Source organism: Oncorhynchus nerka, linkage group LG2, assembly GCF_034236695.1.
Source record: "Oncorhynchus nerka isolate Pitt River linkage group LG2, Oner_Uvic_2.0, whole genome shotgun sequence".
NCBI classification, from domain to species: Eukaryota; Metazoa; Chordata; class Actinopteri; order Salmoniformes; family Salmonidae; genus Oncorhynchus; species Oncorhynchus nerka.
Genome location: NC_088397.1, coordinates 39,262,338 through 39,283,461, shown reverse-complemented (window position 1 = coordinate 39,283,461; position 21,124 = coordinate 39,262,338). Strand labels below are relative to the sequence as shown.

The 21,124-nt window shown below is 42.4% G+C and overlaps 1 protein-coding gene and 1 pseudogene across 3 annotated transcripts; both read right to left on the bottom strand.

The window, feature by feature from the left end:
* LOC115135114 (copine-3-like) overlaps positions 1 to 9,178 on the bottom strand; it is a 29,200-nt pseudogene extending 20,022 nt beyond the window's left edge.
* Positions 5,704 to 21,037, bottom strand: rbm12 (RNA binding motif protein 12). 3 transcript variants are annotated; one of them, XM_029669369.2, is made up of 4 exons: positions 20,930 to 21,036; positions 20,149 to 20,225; positions 10,777 to 10,863; positions 5,704 to 9,242 (listed from the first exon to the last, which is right to left on the bottom strand). In XM_029669369.2, the coding sequence occupies exon 4, from the start codon at positions 9,215 to 9,217 to the stop codon at positions 6,593 to 6,595; it is 2,625 nt and encodes an 874-aa protein (XP_029525229.1). In that variant the 5' UTR covers positions 9,218 to 9,242; positions 10,777 to 10,863; positions 20,149 to 20,225; positions 20,930 to 21,036; the 3' UTR covers positions 5,704 to 6,592. The 3 variants fall into 3 exon arrangements, with proteins under 3 accessions (XP_029525229.1, XP_029525220.1, XP_029525238.1); XM_029669360.2 differs by lacking the exon at positions 20,149 to 20,225 and having other exon boundaries at positions 20,930 to 21,037; XM_029669378.2 differs by lacking the exons at positions 10,777 to 10,863; positions 20,149 to 20,225 and having other exon boundaries at positions 20,930 to 21,028.
* Positions 21,038 to 21,124: the final 87 nt, after the last annotated feature.

Genomic DNA, 21,124 nt, shown 5'->3' with positions numbered 1-21,124 from the left:
TTAATGACTCCAACATAAGTGTATGTAAACTTCCGACTTCAACTGTATATATCAATTGAAATAAATTCACAAGGCCCTAATTTTTTTGATTTCACATGACTGGGAATACAGACATGCATCCGTTGGTCACAGATATCTTTTTTTTAAATGGGCTTCACAACGGGCCTCAGGATCTCATCACGTATTTTTGTGCATTAAAATGGTCTTCGATAAAATGCAAATTGAGTTTGTTGTCTGTAGCTTATGCCTGCCAATACCATAACCCCACCGCCACCATGGTGCACTGTGTTCACATCGGAAAACCACTCCACCACATGACGCCATGAATGTGGTCTATGGTTGTGAGGCCGGTTGGACATGACGTTAAATTCTCTGGCAACAGCTCTGGTTGACAATCCTGCAGTCAGCATGCCAATTGCACGCTCCCTAAAAACTTGAGACATCTGTGGCATTGTGTTGTGTGACAATACTGCATACTTTAAAGTGACCTTTTCTTGTCCCCAGCACAAGGTGCACCTCTGTAATGATCATGCTGGGATTTTTTTTTTCATATCATGAAACATGGGACCAACACTGTTACATTTATACATTTATTTCATTGTAGATTTGATTGAGACTTCTAATAGGGAACGACACAAATTAGGAAAATAATTTACTGAACAAAAATATTAGTAAAAGAAAAAACCCATTTGAAATCCAGTGTCAGTTGGAAGTGATGGAACCGTGGCTTATTCTGCAGAAGGCTGTCCTAGTGTCCCATGTCAGATTCAATCAGGATTTAGGATTGTGTGGCCCTCTATTATATCAACAAATACCAGCTATATGGCAAATTTGATATACACTACATGACCAAAAGTATGTGGACACCTGTTCACCGAACTCCAAAATCATGGGCATTAACAAAAAAGTATGCACTCACTACTTACTATAAGTCGCTCTGCATAAGAGTGTCTTCTAAATGACTAAAATGTAAATGTGAAATTTTAACATGGAGATGGTCCCCCATTTGTTGCTATATCAGCCTCCACTCTTCTGAGAAGGCTTTCCACTCGGTCCACACTTTCCAAACTGGGCCTTGTCTCAGGATAGTAAATTGGTGGTTGAAGATATCCCTCTAGTGGTGTGGGGGCTGTGCTTTGGCAAAGTGGGTGGGGTTATATCCTGCCTGTTTGGGCCTGTCTGGGGGTAGCCGACGGACGGGGCCAGTGTCTCCTGACCCCTCCTGTCTCAGCCTCCAGTATTTATGCTGCAAAAGTTTGTGTCAGGGCGCTAGGATCAGTCTGTTATATCTGGAGTATTTCTCCTGTCTTATCCGGTGTCCTGTGTGAATTTAAGTATGCTCTCTCGGAGGACCTGAGCCCTAGGACCATGCCTCAGGACTACCTGGCACGATGACTCCTTGCTGTTCCCAGTCCACCTGGTCGTGCTGCTGCTCCAGTTTCAACTGTTCTGCCTGCGGGTATGGAACCCTGACCTGTTCACCGGATGTGCTACCTTCTCCCAGACCTGCCGTTTTCAACTCTCGAGACAGCAGGTGCGGTAGAGATCCTCTGAATGATCGGCTATGAAAAGCCAGCTGACATTTACTCCTGAGGTGCTGACCTGTTGCACCCTCGACAACCACTGTGGATATTATTATTTGACCCTGCTGGTCATCTATGAACATTTGAACATCTTAGCCATGTTCTGTTATAATCTCCACCCGGCACAGCCAGAGGACTGGCCACCCTTCCTCTCTAGGTTTCTTCCTCGGTTCCGGCCTTTCTAGGGAGTTTTTCCCAGCCACCGTGCTTCTACACCCGCATTGCTTGCGGTTTGGGGTTTTAGGCTGGGTTTCTGTTCAGCACTGTGTGACATTAGCTGTTGTAAGAAGGGCTTTATAAATACATTTGATTGATTGTTAAAATATTGTTGCGGGGACTTGCTTCCATTCATCCATCCACAAGAGCATTACTGAGGCCAGGCACTGATGTTGGGCGATTAGGCCTGGCTCGCAGTCAGTGTTCCAATTCCTCCAAAAAGTGTTAAAATGGGGTTGAGGTCAGGGATATGTATGTGCAGGTCAGTCAAGTTCTTTGACACCGATCAACAAACCATTTCTGCATGGACATCGCTTTGTGCATGGGGGCATTGTCATGCTGAAACAGGAAAGGGCCTTCCCCAAACTGTTGCCACAAATTTGGAAGCACAGACACTTTGCACATGATAATCTTTTATCCTAACGTTGCTTCCTGAGGCAGTTTGGAACTCGGTAGTGAGTATTGCAGCTGAGGATATTTACACGCTACGTGCTTCAGCACTCGGTGGTCCCGTTCTGTGAGCTTGTGTGGCCTACCACTTTGTGGCTGAGCAGTTGCTGCTCCTAGACGTTTCCACTTCACAATAACAGCTCTTACAGTTGACTGGTGAAGCTCTAGCAGGGCAGAAATTTGACAAACTGAGTTGTTGGAAAGGTGGAATCCTATGACGGTGCAATGTTGAAAGTCACTGAGCTCTTCACTAAGGCCATTCTACTGCCAATAATTGTCTATGGAGATTGCATGGTTGTGTGCTCGATTCTATACACCCGTCAGCAACGGGTGTGGGTGAAATAGCTGAATCCACTAATTTGAAGGGGTGTGCACATATTCTTGTATATATAGTGTAGCTTACTGCCTTAGGTAACAATCCGGTTGACTGCTTAATTTCAAGAGTGAGAACTATATTCCTGCTTTTCCCATCTTAAGTCAAACCACAATAAAGCAAGTCCAGCAAACCTAGATATTAGCATAATGGCTCAAATACTTCATTTATTACACACCATGTGTCACCTCACACAATTCATTAAATTAACTAGTACTTACCTTTGCATGTAAATCCAATAGTGAACCATTGCCTTACACCCAGCAGCTTGGTACCCAAAAAGTAGGTGTAATGCATAATATTCAAAAAGTTAAATCCAGAAGCACACTCAGACTCTTCTGTTGTGACTTTGAAAGGAAGCAAACCAAAATAGGTATGTATGAATACTGAATGACAGGTAAGTCCCAACTTGCTTTGCATCGTCTCTCTCTAACAGACACAAAGGCATCTTTCAGGCCAATTTAGTTCACACCATGCCCTAGGTTGTCATGTCTGTCCCCAACAACCCACCACTTCACCCCAGTGCTGAAAACTAGGCCCTTCTCAAGCCGTGGACTCGTTAGAACCCCCAGCATTTCACTCTTCTTTCAAACGTGACGAAGTAAACAACTTATTTGATGACCACCCTATATGATTACTCTGCCTGATTTATAGAGACTCAAAATAAAACAAGGCTGTATAGATAATGACATTTAAACATATATAATTCATGTTCAGAGAACTTATATGAACTCAGTCAATAACTTTCCATTAAACCGCATTATAAAAACAAGACAAATGTAGGTTGAGCGGTAGACTAGCTTGTAACACAAGAAACAAAGACTCTCTTAGCCTTACAGTAGGCATGTTTGCCACTAGCATCTATAGTGGAATTGAAAGTGAGCCTTGTGACAGTACACGATTTATTCCACTCTCAACACAAACACAGAGACAATGTATGAACAGAATTATATTCAGTGCTCCACCTTGACAATTTTACTGCTGTAATGTAACATGTTTGGGACCATATCAACAGTGGCCTACTGAACAAAATACTTTAAAATAAAAAACATTTGAGTGAAGTGACTCCAAGATACTTTGAGATTTTGACAATGAAGCCCTTTATCTACCTCCCCAGATTAACAAACTCATGGATGGATATCATTTGTGTCTCTCTACATCCAGTATGAAGGCGGTTAAAGGTAGTTTGTCGAGCAAATGCTAACTAGCATTAGCACAATGACTGGAAGTCTATGGTAACTACTGGCATGCTAGCAGTTACCATTGACTTCGTCATTGCGGCAACACTAGTTAGCAATTGTGCTAACGCTAGTTAGCAACTAACTTCAGCTGAGACAAAAATAGTATCCACGGCTTCATCACTCTGTGGAACCAGACAGGGCTTAATGGCCAAAATCCCGAAGTATCCCTGTAAAGGCAAGGGTGTCGAACTAAATTCCTGTAGAGCCATGTTTCTGATGTTTTTTTTTTTTTATTCTTGTACAATTAAGACCTACACAATCAGGTGAGGGGAGTACTTAACTAATTCTTAACTAATCAATGACCTTAATTGATCAATCAATTACAAGGGAGGAGTGAAGACAAGCAGAACTTGGCCCTCGAGGACTGGATTTTGACATGTGTTTTAAAGTAACTGTCCAGTGTTTCCAGATTTCTATGAAATTTGACCTATAATTAAATTACAATATGAGCCAAATAGTTCTGTCCAAAAAAAAAGTACTTGTAGGCCCAGTGCAGTCAAAATGTAGATTTTCCTGTGTTATATATTTCCACACTACGAGGTTGGAATAATACTGTGGAAAAGAGAATGCCCTTTTAGTGTAAGAGCTGTTTGAAAATACCTCTTGAAATATCATGCTTTTTTTGGTGGGATGGAGTTTTAGCCTGCCTGGTGACATTTCCAGGTGGTAAATTAGTTAACAGACCAATAGGGGAGTTCGAAAACTCTGCCAATAAGAGATAGTTTTCAGTTTTCCCCTACACACTCCTAGCAAAATTCTTGCTTGAGAAATTGCGCTTGCTAAGAAGCTCTTTTTGACCATTTTAATTGAAAACAGTCACAGTAATTGTTACTCAGAAATGATTTGACACTGAGCTAAAAACAGCTACATTGGGCCTTGCTAAAAATGCAGCTTTTATGGGTTTGGATGGTCCACCACAAGGCCATTGTACTTGCATACGGAGCAGCAAAAGCAACTGCCCCTCCCTACCGTCAGGCCACGCTCAAACTCTACACCCCAATCAGAGCACTCCGTTCTGCCACCTCTGGTCTCTTGCGCTCAGCCCAGTCCAAGCTCTTCTCTGTCCTGGCACCCCAATGGTAGAACCAGCTTCCCCCTGAAGCTAGGACAGCAGAGTCCCTTCCCATCTTCCGAAAAAATCTGAAACACTACCTCTTCAAAAGAGTATCTTAAATACCCCCCATCTCAAATATTCATGGGAGTAGCCCGCTGATTGGCCAGCTCAGCCAATGAGCCAACATGACATGTTCTATGAGGAAATAGCAAGCATTTTTTAAACAGTCTGTTTGAGACAACTTTGAGTTGGGGATTTGAAGTTTTTTTTTCTCTAATATTTGCTTTGGCCACAAATAAGACGGGTCAACAACATTATTTGGGTACAAGTTAACAGAATGAACTTTTAAAAGTGAGATTTTCATTGGCGAGTTACTTTAAAGGATGGTTTCTAAAACAGATTAAGCTTGGTCCTGTTCTAAAAATGATTCTAAACATAATTGCCATGAAAAGGCATTTTAGTCCAGGAATAGGCCTATTCTGGGTCTGGGAAACCGGGTATATAGGTTTCTTGGTAAGATCCGATTGAATTTCCCATTCAACCCCTATATATCCTATATGTTCACTTGCAAAAACCTAGATATAGCCAAGCCTATATGACCCTTTAAGGTTAACCTAACCATCCCTAACAGCAATACTTAGGCCTATCTAAACGTTTCTTTTATACCTGGAACATGTTTGGGAAAAACTTGGTGCCTTCCCTTCCAAAACCATTTTAATTGTTCATATGGAAAATCAGCAAGCAGTGAAAAAGCATTGGAGAAAAATAGAATGCCTTGTAGATAGATCTATGTCAGGAATGTCATTTTATTGACAAAAGTGTAAGCTAAACAGTAGGCTATATACACACACTTGTGAAATAATAAACTGGAAGTCCCCAAAAATGAAACATAAAAATGTATCTTGTCAGGCAACACTACAAAACTAAGACATTCCAAACAGCTCATAATTTCAAAAAGAACATATCGCAGTGGGAGGGTTGGCAGATACAAAACGTTCTAAAGAGCTCTGCAGACCATTAAACCAAATGCAAAGTTCTAAATATTTTTCTCAGAAACAAGCAGTACAATCTCACATCATAGCTAACATTAACATTTGCATTTATTAACAGTGAAAAACAGCATAGAGCAAATAAGCAAATGCTTTAACCATGGCACAATAAGTGTTCTCTGTACTAACACCATGCATGGCAGCATTTGGTGAGTACCCCCTTTAGAATATCGTCACAAAGCACAGGTAAAAGTAAAGAATGTTAAATCTATGGAAGAAATACAAGAACACAAAATGTGTCAGGGCATTTGAAAATGATACATGCGTCCAAGTGAAAGTGATGTCTCAGCACAGCAATAAGAGACCATCCTCCTCCTAACCATATTATTTTGACTTTTGAAATGAATTTCAGCGCTCTTGCTCGAAACGGGATTGGACTCAAGCTGCATCAACATGGCAACAGTTGGCTTTTTGCCATTTGAAAATCCACACCCTACTTTTGTAATCATATCATACATCAAATAGATATAGCAGTTTTCCATTTCATTCCTACACTACAAACTTTGGTAAAGGAACTAAAGATAGTTGGGAGATTAAATGCATCCTAAATGCAAGTTCTTACCTTTGTATTAATGAAACCGCATGTTTCACTTAATCATTATTGGTAGAGGGGAAAATTGGGAGTCTTATCCTAGGGTTATCTTCACTTTCCTAGCCCCAATAGGCCTATCATTTAAATCCATGACAGCAGATGTTGCCTCCTTGTGTGACTCAAAGGCAACCATTGCCTCACCGGTGGGCAGGCCCTTTTCACTGAACTGCAGACAGACTGAACCAGGCAGCACCTGATACCCATAAAAGAAATCGAGAATCTCATCAACTGTTACAGTGAAAGGCATGTTTTGAATCTTTACAATGGTAGGTCCACGAGGGTTACCAGGGCCTCCGGTTGATTGTCCTCTCAGAGGGTCAGAGCCAGGGCCAAAGGCAGACTGAGGACACCCTCCTGATTGCCCATGGCCACCTCCTCGGTTGTTGTGGTTGAGGCCTCTGCTCTTTCTAGGGCCATTGTCAAAAGGTGGCATGCCCCTCAATCCCTCTGGCCCAAAGCCAGGTGGGCCATTGTTGCTGCCTGGTCGGAAGCCCGGGGGTTCCAGAACTGCTCCAGGCAAGTGACCGGCAACCATGGGTGGGGGTATGCTAAGGGATACATCCCCAAGACTTGCTGCAAGTGGGGGTGGAGGGGGGCCTGCTAGTCCATTACCTGGGACAGTAAACGGCGTAAAAGGACCATTGCCTAAATTGCCTACAGTATTTCTGAGGAAGTTGAACTCATCTCCTGTCATACCGGCAAAGGGGTGACCTTGAACTGGATTCTGTGCCTGAACATGGCTGTGTGCCTGGCCTTGAGTGTTCCCTTGGGGTTTCTGGCCTCTTTTAACCTGCGGTGGTGGGTTTCTCTCAATTTCCTTCATCTGCTCAAAGGTGATCAAATGTACAAAGGCATCTCTGCCATTTAACTTCTGCCTGTGTAGTCTCTCAGCATTTAGTGCATCCTCCTCTGCCCTGAACTGCATAATAGCCTGACCTAGACCGTTACCACTGTTGTCAACCAGAACTTTAAGACTTTCGTCAAATACTGAAATGCCATCTAGAAACAGACGGACATCTTTCTTTGACACATTATATGGAATATTTGAGATGTGAGCACAGTTTCTAGGGCTCTTGACTGATTCTGAGTTGTTTTTCTTATCACCACCCTGCATCCTTTGACGAATGGAACCAATCTTTTCAAACATAGCATTTTTACTGATGGGGTGAACTTGTATGAATCGGCTACCCATATACTGCATGTGACAGCCGAGTGCAACTTTGTAGTCCATTTCATTTTTGAACTCGACAAAGCCCTCGCCTGTAGCTCGGCCAGTGGGTCCATAAGCAATGTAAATGCTGTCTTCCACAATATCCAAGTTTTTGAAAAACTCACAGATCTGTTTGTTTACTGCTTCGTAGGGCAGGCCTTTCAGGTAAACACAGAACTCCTTGTTGTGAGGGGAGCGGGACCTCGCACGGTCTCTGGTTGACGGGGACGCTGAACTCATGTTGCTGCGGCGGTGCTGGTCTTGTGGCTCATTATTGAATTTTGAGTGGGCTTGCCCTCCAACCCCGATGCCACCACTGCTGACACTCATCCACTGCCTCTCTGTGGCCGGAGAGATGTCAACATACCTTTGCCCTAACATTCCGGTGCTTCTTTTGAGTGCCTCAAAAGTGTCCTGAGGGGAAAAGAACTTGGCCAGCGCCCTGCCGCTACTCCGGCCCATGTTGTCCCTGACCAGTCGGATGGAGTCCACCGCTAACCCACGGAAAAACTCCCTAATATCCATTTCTGTACCTGAGAAGGGCAGGCCTTGAAGGTGGACATATAACTCGTCTGAATTACCTATTGCTGCCTTCATGTGTGCCTGGATATTTAACAGAGGGTTCATATGGCCCAGAAACATGTGGTTTGGGGTTCCTAGAGGCAGCCCTGAGGCCAGTCCACCAGGGGGTGGGATGCCTGGGTTAAATGGTGGCATTGAGCCCATGTGGGACAGATGACTCATGGGAAGGACAGGGGGGCCTTGGGTTAAAGGTGACACAGTGGGAACAGGAGGCATAGAGGACACAGGTGGTGGAAGTGGCATGGGGGGTATGGAAGGCATGGGTGGAAGGGATGGCATGGTTGGCAAAGGGGGGATAGGTGGTGGTACAGAGTTGAGGGAGGACATGGCTGTTGTCATAGTGGATCCCATGGTAAGATTTGGGCTGCTGAAGTTGTTGCTGAAACTGGGGGGCATGTTTCCCATGTTAGTTGTGGCAAACGTGGACACATTTTTGTTGCTTATAGTTTCATGTGCAGATGCAGCTGTGGTGACTGTGGTTGGTGTGGTGTTGCTGAAGCCTTGTAAAGTGGTGGGTAAACTGCCCCTCCCACCTGTGCGAACCGTGGGGCCTGGCCTGCTACCGTTTCCTGCGGCTCCCTCCACATTGCCTGTTTCAAAACGCCTGCGGCTAAGTTCGATCATATTCTGCATCTCTGTCTTGCTGCTCAGCAAAAGTGACACTTTAGAACCTTTGATTGCTCCCCCTGTACGCATCATGCCAAGCCTGGCATCTTCATCTGTGGCGAAAACAATAAAAGCCTCACCATGTTCACCCCCTACAATATGCACCCCACCATCCGGGATAGTCAATCCAGAGAAGAAATGGCGTATGTCCATGGTGCCCGCCACTATCGGGAGACCCTGCAAGCGGATGACCACAGCCATGCTGCTGAGGCGAAACAACACACACCTGCAGGTGAAAAAAGGCAACCACCGTAAGACTAGAGGAAAGAGTAAAGAACAGACAAAACAAAAAGAGCAGGAGACAAACCATGATTTAGAAAACAGCTTACGTTTGGAGGTATTCGATGAGAGCCCAATGCATCAGAGGAATTCAAAATACATGTACAAGTATTAGGCCGTCTGTCTACTCATCACCACTCTCACACAGCCATCCACACATTGCTTCATTTACCACATACATCAGCCTTGGCTCAAGGAGATTATGTCAGCCCAAGGTCTAATATGCTAATCTTGGCCGAAATGTAGCTCGTAGGCCTAAAGCTTGCTCATAATTAGACCCAGAGTACCACACATTTCAATACTGTAAATTGGATGAACCTGTAGCCCAACTTCCAATTCATCAATCTGATGCACCATGAGGTTTATGTCCAGTAAATGTCAGGTGGAAGAAGGTGCCTGAATTTAAAGGCTGAGTAAGTCATTTTCGAAGCTTGCAGGATGCATTACTTACCAACAACAGCTGATAAATCCTAATAAAAACTACATCACGTTCTGAAGTTGACTTTCCTTTGTCTAACTACACTATCTTGAATGTAGCAAAGATGTTCTGTGGTTCAGAATGCAGTATTTAGTTACATAGTGCAAACGTTGGCTAGCACGTTTTTCAGTGTCTTTAGTCAGCAGGAGTAGCAGGCCTGTACAGGAAATTCACAGTTCCTCGAAAGGGTGACAATGCTGGCAGAGTGAACATTTTACATGATTCTATGCTAGATTTGTACCGAACAATTAGCGAGACAGCTAAAATGGCTTTGAAAAAGTAAGACCTCAGCTAATAGACCTCAACAAAATAACTACACTATGGCAGCCACTAACTAAATTATTTACATACTATAGGAATTTGGGTACATTTGTGGACGAAAACCCAACTTACTCAACCTTTAAAATATAAAAATGTGTCAATTTGATATTACCGCAATGCAGTATCCCTAAGCAATTGGACGACACTGTGCCATCTCAGTAGCAACTGGTAAACATAAAAATGCATTTATGAATCATTTAAATACCAGTCAAAAATGTTGTTTTATCACGACACCAACCATATTAAAACATTAAAGAGCAAAACAATTAGCCTATGCTTAGGCCTGAGACTCAAGCATTGTTTAGAGCAAGTGTTGGACAAAACAGCCTATCAAAAACAAGTAGAGAGAATGTGGTCCACAGAAGGCAGTCAGGTCATGAAGTGGAGACATTTACTTAGGGCTTTGTGGATGCGGTATTTTGCCAAAGAAAGCCACTAACATACCATGCACTCCCTCTATACCACTCATACCTTGGTAGGTCATTCTTAGCTCTCCACACCTTCAGAGGTTTCCACAATGGAGTGAACATTGAGCCCAAAGGGAATCAATAAGGTCCATGAACATAGCCATACAAAGCGAATAATTACTGGTAAAAACCACCAAGAGCCCACAGGAGGTTGTGAAAGTCGGACTGGCAGTCAATTGAATGAACCTATGTTCAGGATATATTTACAAGCTTACCTGTAATAATAAGTGGTGCTTCGTTAAAACTGTGGCACAGGATATCCAAGCCAATCCTGACGGCAAGCAATTTAAATCAATTCTAGACTGTAACAAAAGAATAGGAAATGGAAGCAAAAACATGAGCAGGCAAATTTAGGCATCCTTAGTGAACAACATGTACAAAACACTCTTGATTCAGCCCCAGCACCATATCAGCTCTTTTGTGTCAGTAGATGGTCAGAGAAATGTAGTAAATTGGCATCAACAATAAGAGCAAACTCTGAAATGGCTGCCTTGCCAAAAACCACACAATAATAATAAAAATCATACATCTCATAATTTCTCATGTATCTCATAATTTCTCATGTTGACATCAAGCAGAGACATTTCATTCATCACAGCAATCCATAACAGCAAAATAAACATGCATGCCATTGAAAAACTTCAGCAGTGAAATACAGAATTTCCCCCATTCTAACGGAATAGCTTATTCTTAGGTACATTTCCAAAGTATTCTATATAAAACGTAAATGATAACATCTCTAAATGTAAATGAGGGATGTGCAGTTCACCTAGCAATGTGCAGATTGCCTAGCAATCAAATGTACATTGTTTAAAGCACAGTTTTGCAAGTCTAAGTCACAAGTGACACCTCTGAAAAAGCCCCCTATGAACGACAGGATTGTAGAACCATGACTCTTTCGAGTTTTCAGTTCATTGTTCGCTGGTAGGGATGTGCATTTGACCTTTTGTGGCTGTTTGAGTACTTGCATGATTTTTGTTGTTAACTAAATTACAAAAAATATCATAAAGAAGCTGTTTTTAGAACGAGGGTAGAATTTCTCACTGGAAAATTGTTTGCGCATTAATCTACAGCAGTTGAGGCTTGTGGGAGTTATATGAGGACAGTCTCATTGTAATGGCACGTTATCAAACACATCCAACATATGGAAACCACACGTTTGACTCCGTTCCATCAATTCCATTCCAGCCTTTAGAATGAGCCCATCCTCCTATAGCTCCTCCCACCAGCCTCTAGCAATACAGTATATGCCAACAGTGAGCAACAATGACTAATTTATCATAACTAATCCTAATAGCTAAATTGCCTCATTCAGTCAAAAAAAAGTCAAATTTAAGATATATTTATTTACTAAATAAACCCTTGCTCAACAGAATCATGTAATAGATCAAAAGAATGAATGCTTTAATCAAGTTGACATTGGTAATCTGACATTGGACATCTGTCATCTTTTGTGGAGCAAAGACGTTTGGGGACGGGGAGAAATTACAATAAAGCAAAAACAAACAGGAAAGATTATCTGTGCAAAATGTCCAAATGACAGTTTGGCTGGTTGTAAGGAAAAAGAAAGTTGTGAAAACGACACGTTTCTGATAAGATTTCAGTTCAGCTTCGATGCATATTTTGTGGTTGAAATAGTATCATCTTTTATGAAGACAGCACCTCTGCAGAGCGTATCTAACTGAGCACTGCATTCTCTCAAGATACAGAAATAAATCAATTATATTTTTCCACTCCTGTTCCCAAGTCCAAATTTGGCCTACATTTGGTGTAGAATTTTTTCTGCAAGAAATGCTTAATTCTGCAGGAGTTAAGGCTACAGCCCTATTCGCACGTGACTAGTACTATTAGACAACCTTGGTTATGTGTGTATTACCCCAGAATGTCTGCCATTCCATCGGACGATTAGGACGACACGTTTCTTTCCCAAAATGAATTGATAGAAGCCTGGAGATTTTTTTTCTAAGTGTTTAGTTATTTCAACAAGTCAAAGCCACAACAGGCTACACTGATAACTTGGGAACCAAGCTCAAGTTCCTAAACCATCTTTGGTAGTGTCACCATAAAATTTGAATTGAGGAAGTGTGATCATAATCATTATGATATTTTAGCGATCCGCAGTAGAAGACTTCCTAAATGCCCCCCAGCCTTCAGATATGAGCTAAACAGCTAACTTGCACTTAATATGCTTTTTTTGGGTGGGCTATGATTGAGAAAGTGAACTTGTTCCAAACGTTTAGCTCAGATCTATGCCGTTTTGCGATCCATTAACAGCAAGGTTTGCATTAAAAAAAGAGCAATGTTTTTTTTATGATGCATTTGGTGATGTTCAATTAATTTGCACAAAACATATAAACAAAAGCATTCACTGTAAAAGTTAATATATGTAGGCCCTTCATATACAGTGGAGCAAAAAAGTATTTAGTCAGCCACCAATTGTGCAAGTTCTCCCACTTAAAAATATGAGAGAGGCCTGTAATTTTCATCATAGGTACACTTCAACTATGACAGACAAAATGAGAAAAAAAATCCAGAAAATCACATTGTAGGATTTTTAATAAATTTATTTGCAAATTATGGTGGAAAACAAGTATTTGGTCACCTACAAACAAGTAAGATTTCTGGCTCTCACAGACCTGTAACTTCTTCTTTAAAGTTGTATATAGGGGGTGCTACTTAAATTTTGGTGTTTTGATGTTTTGTCACGAAAAGATGCTCGACTATGCATATAATTGACAGCTTTGGAAAGAAAACTCTGACGTTTCCAAAACTACAAAGATATTGTCTGTGAGTGCCACATAACTGATGTTACAGGCGCAACCCAGAAAAAAATCCAATCAGGAAGTGCCGCATTTTTTTAAACCGCCTCATGCCAATGACTCCTTATATGGCTGTGAATGGGCTACGAATGAGCTTACGTTTTCCACGCATTCCCCAAGGTGTCTACAGCATTGTAACGTCTTTTTAGGCATTTCCATTGGAGAATGGCTGTAAGGGACCATATATAGCGAGTGGTCACATGGTGTCTCCCGGAGAAAATCTTGCGTAAAATACTGAGGTCGCCATTTTTCCAATCGTTTCTTATGAGAAACCAATTGCCTCGACGGATATATTATCGAATACATATGTTAAAAACACCTTGAGGATGGATCCTAAACAACGTTTGCCGTGTTTCTGTCGATATTATGGAGCAAATTTTGAAAAAAGTTCGGCGTTATAGTTGAAGTATTTTTTGGTCAAGCATGATGAACAAACGGGAGCTTTTTCGCCTACAAAAATATTATTTTTGGAAAAAAGGAACATTTGCTATCTAACTGGGAGTCTCCTGAGTGAAAGCATCTGAAGTTCTTCAAAGGTAAATTATTTAAATTTGGTTGCTTTTCTTATTTTCGTGAAAATGTTGCCTGCTGCCAGCAGAGCCTAGCATAGCATTATGCCATGACAAACTTACACAAATGCTTGTTATGGGTTGGCTGTAACGCATATTTTGAAAATCTGAGATGACAGTGTTGTTTACAAAAGGCTAAGCTTGTGTTTGAATGTATTTATTTCATTTCATTTGCGATTTTCATGAATAAGAAAAGATGCGTTATGCTAATGCATTTGAGGCTATGATTACGCTCCCGGATACAGGTTTGCTAGTCGCAAGAAGTTAAGAGGATCCTTTGTCCTCCACTCGTTACTTGTATTAATGGCACCTGTTTGAACTTGTTATCAGTATAACAACCTCAAACAGTCACACTCCAAACTCCACTATGGCCAAGACCAAAGAGGTGTCAAAGGACACCAGAAACAAAATTGTAGACCTGCACCAGGCTGGGAAGACTGATTCTGCAATAGGTTAGCAGCTTGGTTTGAAGAAATCAACTGTGGGACCTAGTGAATGACCTGCAGAGAGCTGGGACCAAAGTAACAAAGCCTACCATCAGCAAGGGCATTGAAGATTAAACATGGCTGGGTCTTTCAGCATGACAATGATCCCAAACACACTGCCCGGGCAACGAAGGAGTGGCTTCGTAAGAAGCATTTCAAGGTCCTGGAGTGGCCTAGCCAGTCTCCAGATCTCAACCCAATAGAACATCTTTTGAGGGAGTTGAAAGTCCGTGTTGCCCAGCAACAGCCCCAAAACATCACTGCTCTAGAGGAGATCTGCATGGAGGAATGGGCCAAAATACCAGCAACAGTGTGTGAAAACCTTGTGAAGACTTACAGAAAACGTTTGACCTCTGTCATTGCCAACAAAGGGTATATAACAAAGTATTGATAAACTTTTGTAGGTGACCAAATACTTATTTTCCACCATAATTTGCAAATACATTCATTAAAAATCCTACAATGTGATTTTCTGGATTTTTTTTTTCTCATTTTGTCTGTCATAGTTGAAGTGTACCTATGATGAAAGTTACAGGACTCATCTTTTTAAGTGGGAGAACTTGCACAATTGGTGGCTGACTAAATACTTTTTTGCCCCACTGTATATAGGCAGCACTTCGTTCAATTTATTGAATCAATCAATAGCTTGACCCTATTCCCTCCTCTCTTCTCCAGACCATTTCCGGAGACCTTTTCCCTTACCTCACCTCGCTCATCAACTCATCCCTGACCGCTGGCTACGTCCCTTCTGTCTTCAAGAGAGCGAGAGTTGCACCCCTTCTGAAAAAAACCTACACTCGATCCCTCCGATGTCAACAACTACAGACCAGTATCCCTTCTTTCTTTTCTCTCCAAAACTCTTGAACGTGCCGTCCTTGGCCAGCTCTCCCGCTATCTCTCTCAGAATGACCTTCTTGATCCAAATCAGTCAGGTTTCAAGACTAGTCATTCAACTGAGACTGCTCTTCTCTGTATCACGGAGGCCCTCCGCACTGCTAAAGCTAACTATCTCTCCTCTGCTCTCATCCTTCTAGACCTATCGGCTGCCTTCGATACTGTGAACCATCAGATCCTCCTCTCCACCCTCTCCGAGTTGGGCATCTCCGGCGCGGCCCACGCTTGATTGCGTCCTACCTGACAGGTCGCTCCTACCAGGTGGCGTGGCGAGAATCTGTCTCCTCACCACGCGCTCTCACCACTGGCGTCCCCCAGGGCTCTGTTCTAGGCCCTCTCCTATTCTCGCTATACACCAAGTCACTTGGCTCTGTCATAACCTCACATGGTCTCTCCTATCATTGCTATGCAGACGACACACAATTAATCTTCTCCTTTCCCCCTTCTGATGACCAGGTGGCGAATCGCATCTCTGTATGTCTGGCAGACATATCAGTGTGGATGACGGATCACCACCTCAAGCTGAACCTCGGCAAGACGGAGCTGCTCTTCCTCCCGGGAAGGACTGCCCATTCCATGATCTCGCCATCACGGTTGACAACTCCATTGTGTCCTCCTCCCAGAGCGCTAAGAACCTTGGCGTGATCCTGGACAACACCCTGTCGTTCTCAACTAACATCAAGGCGGTGGCCCGTTCTTGTAGGTTCATGCTCTACAACATCCGCAGAGTACGACCCTGCCTCACACAGGAAGCAGCGCAGGTCCTAATCCAGGCACTTGTCATCTCCCGTCTGGATTACTGCAACTCGCTGTTGGCTGGGCTCCCTGCCTGTGCCATTAAACCCCTACAACTCATCCAGAACGCCGCTGCCCGTCTGGTGTTCAACCTTCCCAAGTTCTCTCACGTCACCCCGCTCCTCCGCTCTCTCCACTGGCTTCCAGTTGAAGCTCGCATCCGCTACAAGACCATGGTGCTTGCCTACGGAGCTGTGAGGGGAACGGCACCTCAGTACCTCCAGGCTCTGATCAGGCCCTACACCCAAACAAGGGCACTGCGTTCATCCACCTCTGGCCTGCTCGCCTCCCTACCACTGAGGAAGTACAGTTCCCGCGCAGCCCAGTCAAAACTGTTCGCTGCTCTGGCCCCCCAATGGTGGAACAAACTCCCTCACGACGCCAGGACAGCGGAGTCAATCACCACCTTCCGGAGACACCTGAAACCCCACCTCTTTCAGGAATACCTAGGATAGGATAAAGTAATCCTTCTCACCCCCTTAAAAGATTTAGATGCACTATTGTAAAGTGGCTGTTCCACTGGATGTCTTAAGGTGAACGCACCAATTTGTAAGTCGCTCTGGATAAGAGCGTCTGCTAAATGACTTAAATGTAAATGAATCAGTTATTGTTTTCTTGCTCAAACCGCGAGCAACACCTCTCAAACCACAAGGATGTCGATTCACACTGGGCTAGTATTAGAGGACTTTGGAGTTTGCCAATAAACAGTAAGTCATTCTGGTTAGTCAATTTCCAGATGTCAGTTTCCATTTAACCCATCTAAACAGTAGGCCATTGTTTCCTTGAAAAGCCACAGGCCTATTTGAAGTCCTGTCTTGTGACTGTCTCATTTGTAGAGAGCCTCACAACCATCACACATACCATTTATCCTCTTTTACCACTTCACCAAATATTTTCCAAACATGAATTTCTGTCCCCCCCTTTTCTTTATACTCTCCATTCACAGCTTGCCTTATTGAATTAAACTTTAACCATGTCCTTTTGCCACCGTGGATTGAAGTTGACTTTTTCTGCCAGTTAAGCCCTAAAGCTTATGCACTAATAGATAGCCTAAAATAAAATAAAAACATTAATGTAGGCAAAATAAATTGCACAATAATGATACATTTATGGATTATTTAAGGCATTGTTTCTCTACATTCAACTCGCCTAACAGCCACCTGCCCTTCAGCTACACAATATTTAATGACCCTAAACCAACCCTCCCCACGGATATAACCACAGGGACTTCGGGTTATGAGTTAACACGCGCATCACTATCGCACATGAGTCGGTTTTGTTGCTAAACAATCAGCCAGTCTATGGACAAACCCTAAATCAGGCCCGTTGTGTCAGTCTCGCACTGAGGATTGTATGGAGGTCATAAGGTGAATGCACCAATTTGTAAGTCGCTCTGGATAAGAGCGTCTGCTAAATGACTTAAATGTAAATGTAAATGTATTCAAAGCCTGCCCCATGAAAAATATAAGCCTGGGCCTACAATGAAATGCAGCCTCCCATATTCCTTATATCGTATACAAAATGTTAGAGAAAAAACAACCACCCGCACATTAACACTCATCAATGTAACTTCAAAGCTCCAGCACACTACAATCTCTCAATTGTGTGGGAATCTTTCTACAAAAGATACAGGAGACAAAGGTCATTCCTGAGAGCACCTAGCCACTTCATACACATCAGCAACAATGGACGTGTGCACTTCAACATGACAAAGCAGAATATAACCCTTCGGATGACAAAATGTGAAATCATTTGCAACAATAAAGCTAGAAATAAGCTAGAAGAGAGAAAGTTCACTTCAACGCACATGCCATATTAGCAACAGATTAATATTAGCTGCGGTTAATATTTAAGGAAGTATTGCCAAGTAAAGGTTTGTTGCACCATAAAATAATCCATCTATGCATATGCTACCATTTTGGGGAGAGTCAATATTCTCTCATTATGGGAGTTCCACCGCTGCTGGAAACACAAGTCAAGACAACAGTGCCTTCCAAATCGAGAAAAAGGAAGTATCGTTTTTTGGAAAATGTTATGACCATGGAGATCAAAAGACAAGCTATAACAGTGTATTCAAGTAGGACTTCAAGTCAGCACACCGATGCATATCCACTGTTACGACTTTAAAACGACTGCTAATGCCATATGGCAGGGTTCAACATTCAGGGCTGTCGGCTGGCCCAGAAACATCTGCCGAGCTCACCGGGCCAGTTAATCAAGCTTTCATATGGCCCGCTTGGGCCAGTACATTTACACTACAAAACAGAAAATAATTGGGTCTATTTAATCTTCCCTACGTGACACTTCACACTTGTTATCAATCAGCATACGGTTTCTAAGCGGAGGTAAGAATGTCAAAACCTTCCCTCTCTGTCTCGAGTGAGCCCCGCCTTAGTACGGCCTGGATACTCGCTCCAGACCCGCAGAGTTGAACAGCGGCACACACATTCCATAATCACAGAATAAAAGTCCCCCACCAGCCATTTTTTCACATCATACACCCTACAGAGCAATGTCTTTATTAACAAAGAAAGGTTTTCGTAGGCCTATTCATATACTATGTAGCTGCCTGATTTTCAAAACATGAAAATGATTTACACAAAATCACTTGTTGGTAAAATAAAAAACAGGAAATAAATACAAATATATTTTCCAATGCTGCTCTCTGTAGTCTATAGAATTGTTTAAAAAACAGATCAAATTTACAGAAGCTGTTAATGAGCTGTCGTACATCCGCGGGATATCCACTGTCGGGTGGCAAGAGCGTGCAGCTCCTCATACAGCCGATTGCTGAATGGAAAGAAACGTGTTCGAATAAACCCAGTCACTGTGTAACATTCCTAAATGCAATCTAGAGAAAAGACCATTTAGATGGCAATTATTGAAAAGAGCGGGATTCCAGCTTTCCCATACAGTTTAATTTCGCAACTCCAATTTTTGCACAATTGCAGCGTTTTACAATCAGAGTGTCTGGCATGACAAAAAAAAAGTAACTGCAGGAAGCGCGTCATGGTCATTAGTGTGTAAACAGTAGGCCTAGAATGTCAAATTCACACAATTACACTATTTAAACACTGTAAGAATCACATGATTGTATTGGGCTAGTGGTATTTTAGGATATTAAACTAGATCATATTTAGAGTCTGATATCTAGCTAATGATCGGGGTAAATGCAGATGAGCATCCCCATGCTTCAGCCATGTGGCCACTATGCTGAAAACTGTTTTAAATGTAATATTCCCCTACATGTGATAATGCTCATTGCTACAATGGCACACCAGCCTGCAATATGGACCATGTACAGGCACCTAAATATATTACTGTTGATCAATATGTTTTTGGGCTCAAGAGGGTGTATTTTTATTTTCCAAACAGTTGTTTGGATTCATTTTTAGAAAAAAATGGACTGTAAATTAAACATGAAAAAAACCATGATTGAAATTCTGGTTCATAACTTGCTTTCCTATGAACTTGGCCTGGGCAAGTTAATTTCTCATTCGGGCCAGTCGTTTTCACTTGGTACTGGCCCAGTGTGCCATTGGCAAATGTATCTGAATGTCAAGACCTGCATATGGGCTTTTCTTCTCGTCTTGCCATTCAAATGAAATAATTTCAAAATGTTGGTCTATTCTTCAGGTAACTGGAGGGATACATATTGATTCAGATGATCCACATACCAGTGTTTCTATCTGTATTCCATCTTGATGTTAACTTGGCCTAGAAGAGCCTGTGTACCTAACAATTAAACATCAAGGTTATTGCCCATACAAATAAGTGGTAGACAACAACCCAGACTTGAGGTCTCCAAAGGACGCATTAGAGTTGACGTTAAAACCTCTTACATTGAAGAGGGACCTGGGCTGACCTATTCATGCTTGTTGTTCCCCAATCTCTACACAGGACAAATAGCACACACAGGTAAGTTGATGAAATAGCAGCAATGAAATGGTATGTGCACAAAAACGCTGTCAACATGAACAACGCTGCAAGACTTCATTGTAAAAACACATTCGCCAGTAACGTACCGTTAGCTAAAAGCTCAGTCCGTCAGAGTACAAAAGCAGTTGCCAAGGGCTGCAGGTAGACAGCAAATTCTGCAAAACTACAGGAAGACCGCATACAAATTACATCCAGTATTGTTTAATCATTGTAGCCATTATTGTCCAGTTGGACGTGCACCACTGATATGTACTTGAGGAAAAGCGTCATGCTAGATAGCTAGTGTGATTCATGTAAAAGAGCACAGTCAAGATGGCGCTGGTGGCGAAAATGCTTTATAGAAGCTAGCTAGTTAATTAACCAGGGCCTGGTTTCCCAAAGGTATATTACGGCTAGGATCATAGTTAGAACCATTCAATGGTTCTAACGATTAACTGAGCCATAAGATCCTTATAGGAACCTGGGCCAAACAAGATTGGTAGTTACTAGCAGCAACATTAGCTAAAAACAGAACAATTGCAATTCAACGTACTTCAGATTAGTAACATCACAGTAGCTAGCTAGCTAAACAACCAAAACAAGATAGAACAGCGAACCTAAATGTTTCTCCACAACCGTTCTAAACTTAAACCATGGCTAGGATCAGAGTGGTAGTTAACATTATATATAGCCTGTCTGCTAAAAACATAGCTAGCTACCCCATTTGGGCAGGATAACCATCTAAAATGCCGATAAAAAACGACGCTGTTAGCTAGCTAACCATTCATTCTCGCTATAGTCCCCGCATGTCTGCAGGATTATATTTCACTGATGGATAACCATTTCAACATTAGTGGCATTTGTTTGCTGTTTCTCTTTTGTCCTTACCGAAATATCTGTTAAAAGATCTTTATTTTATTTTGTGTAGCGTTCTCTCCATTCCGTGCTCTTCTCTCTTCTTGTATCTGGTAGTAAAATGTCGGTCGCGACGAACTCGAGCGGTGACGTAGAACTCCTCAGCTCCCATGATATAATGACGCCATCTACTGGACTCAAACATGTTTTAGAACATTTGATGTGTCA

Excerpts from the sequence above, each read along its gene's own strand:
- rbm12 (XM_029669360.2), bottom strand. The coding sequence starts at position 9,217 with ATGGCTGTGGTCATCCGCTTGCAGGGTCTCCCGATAGTGGCGGGCACC.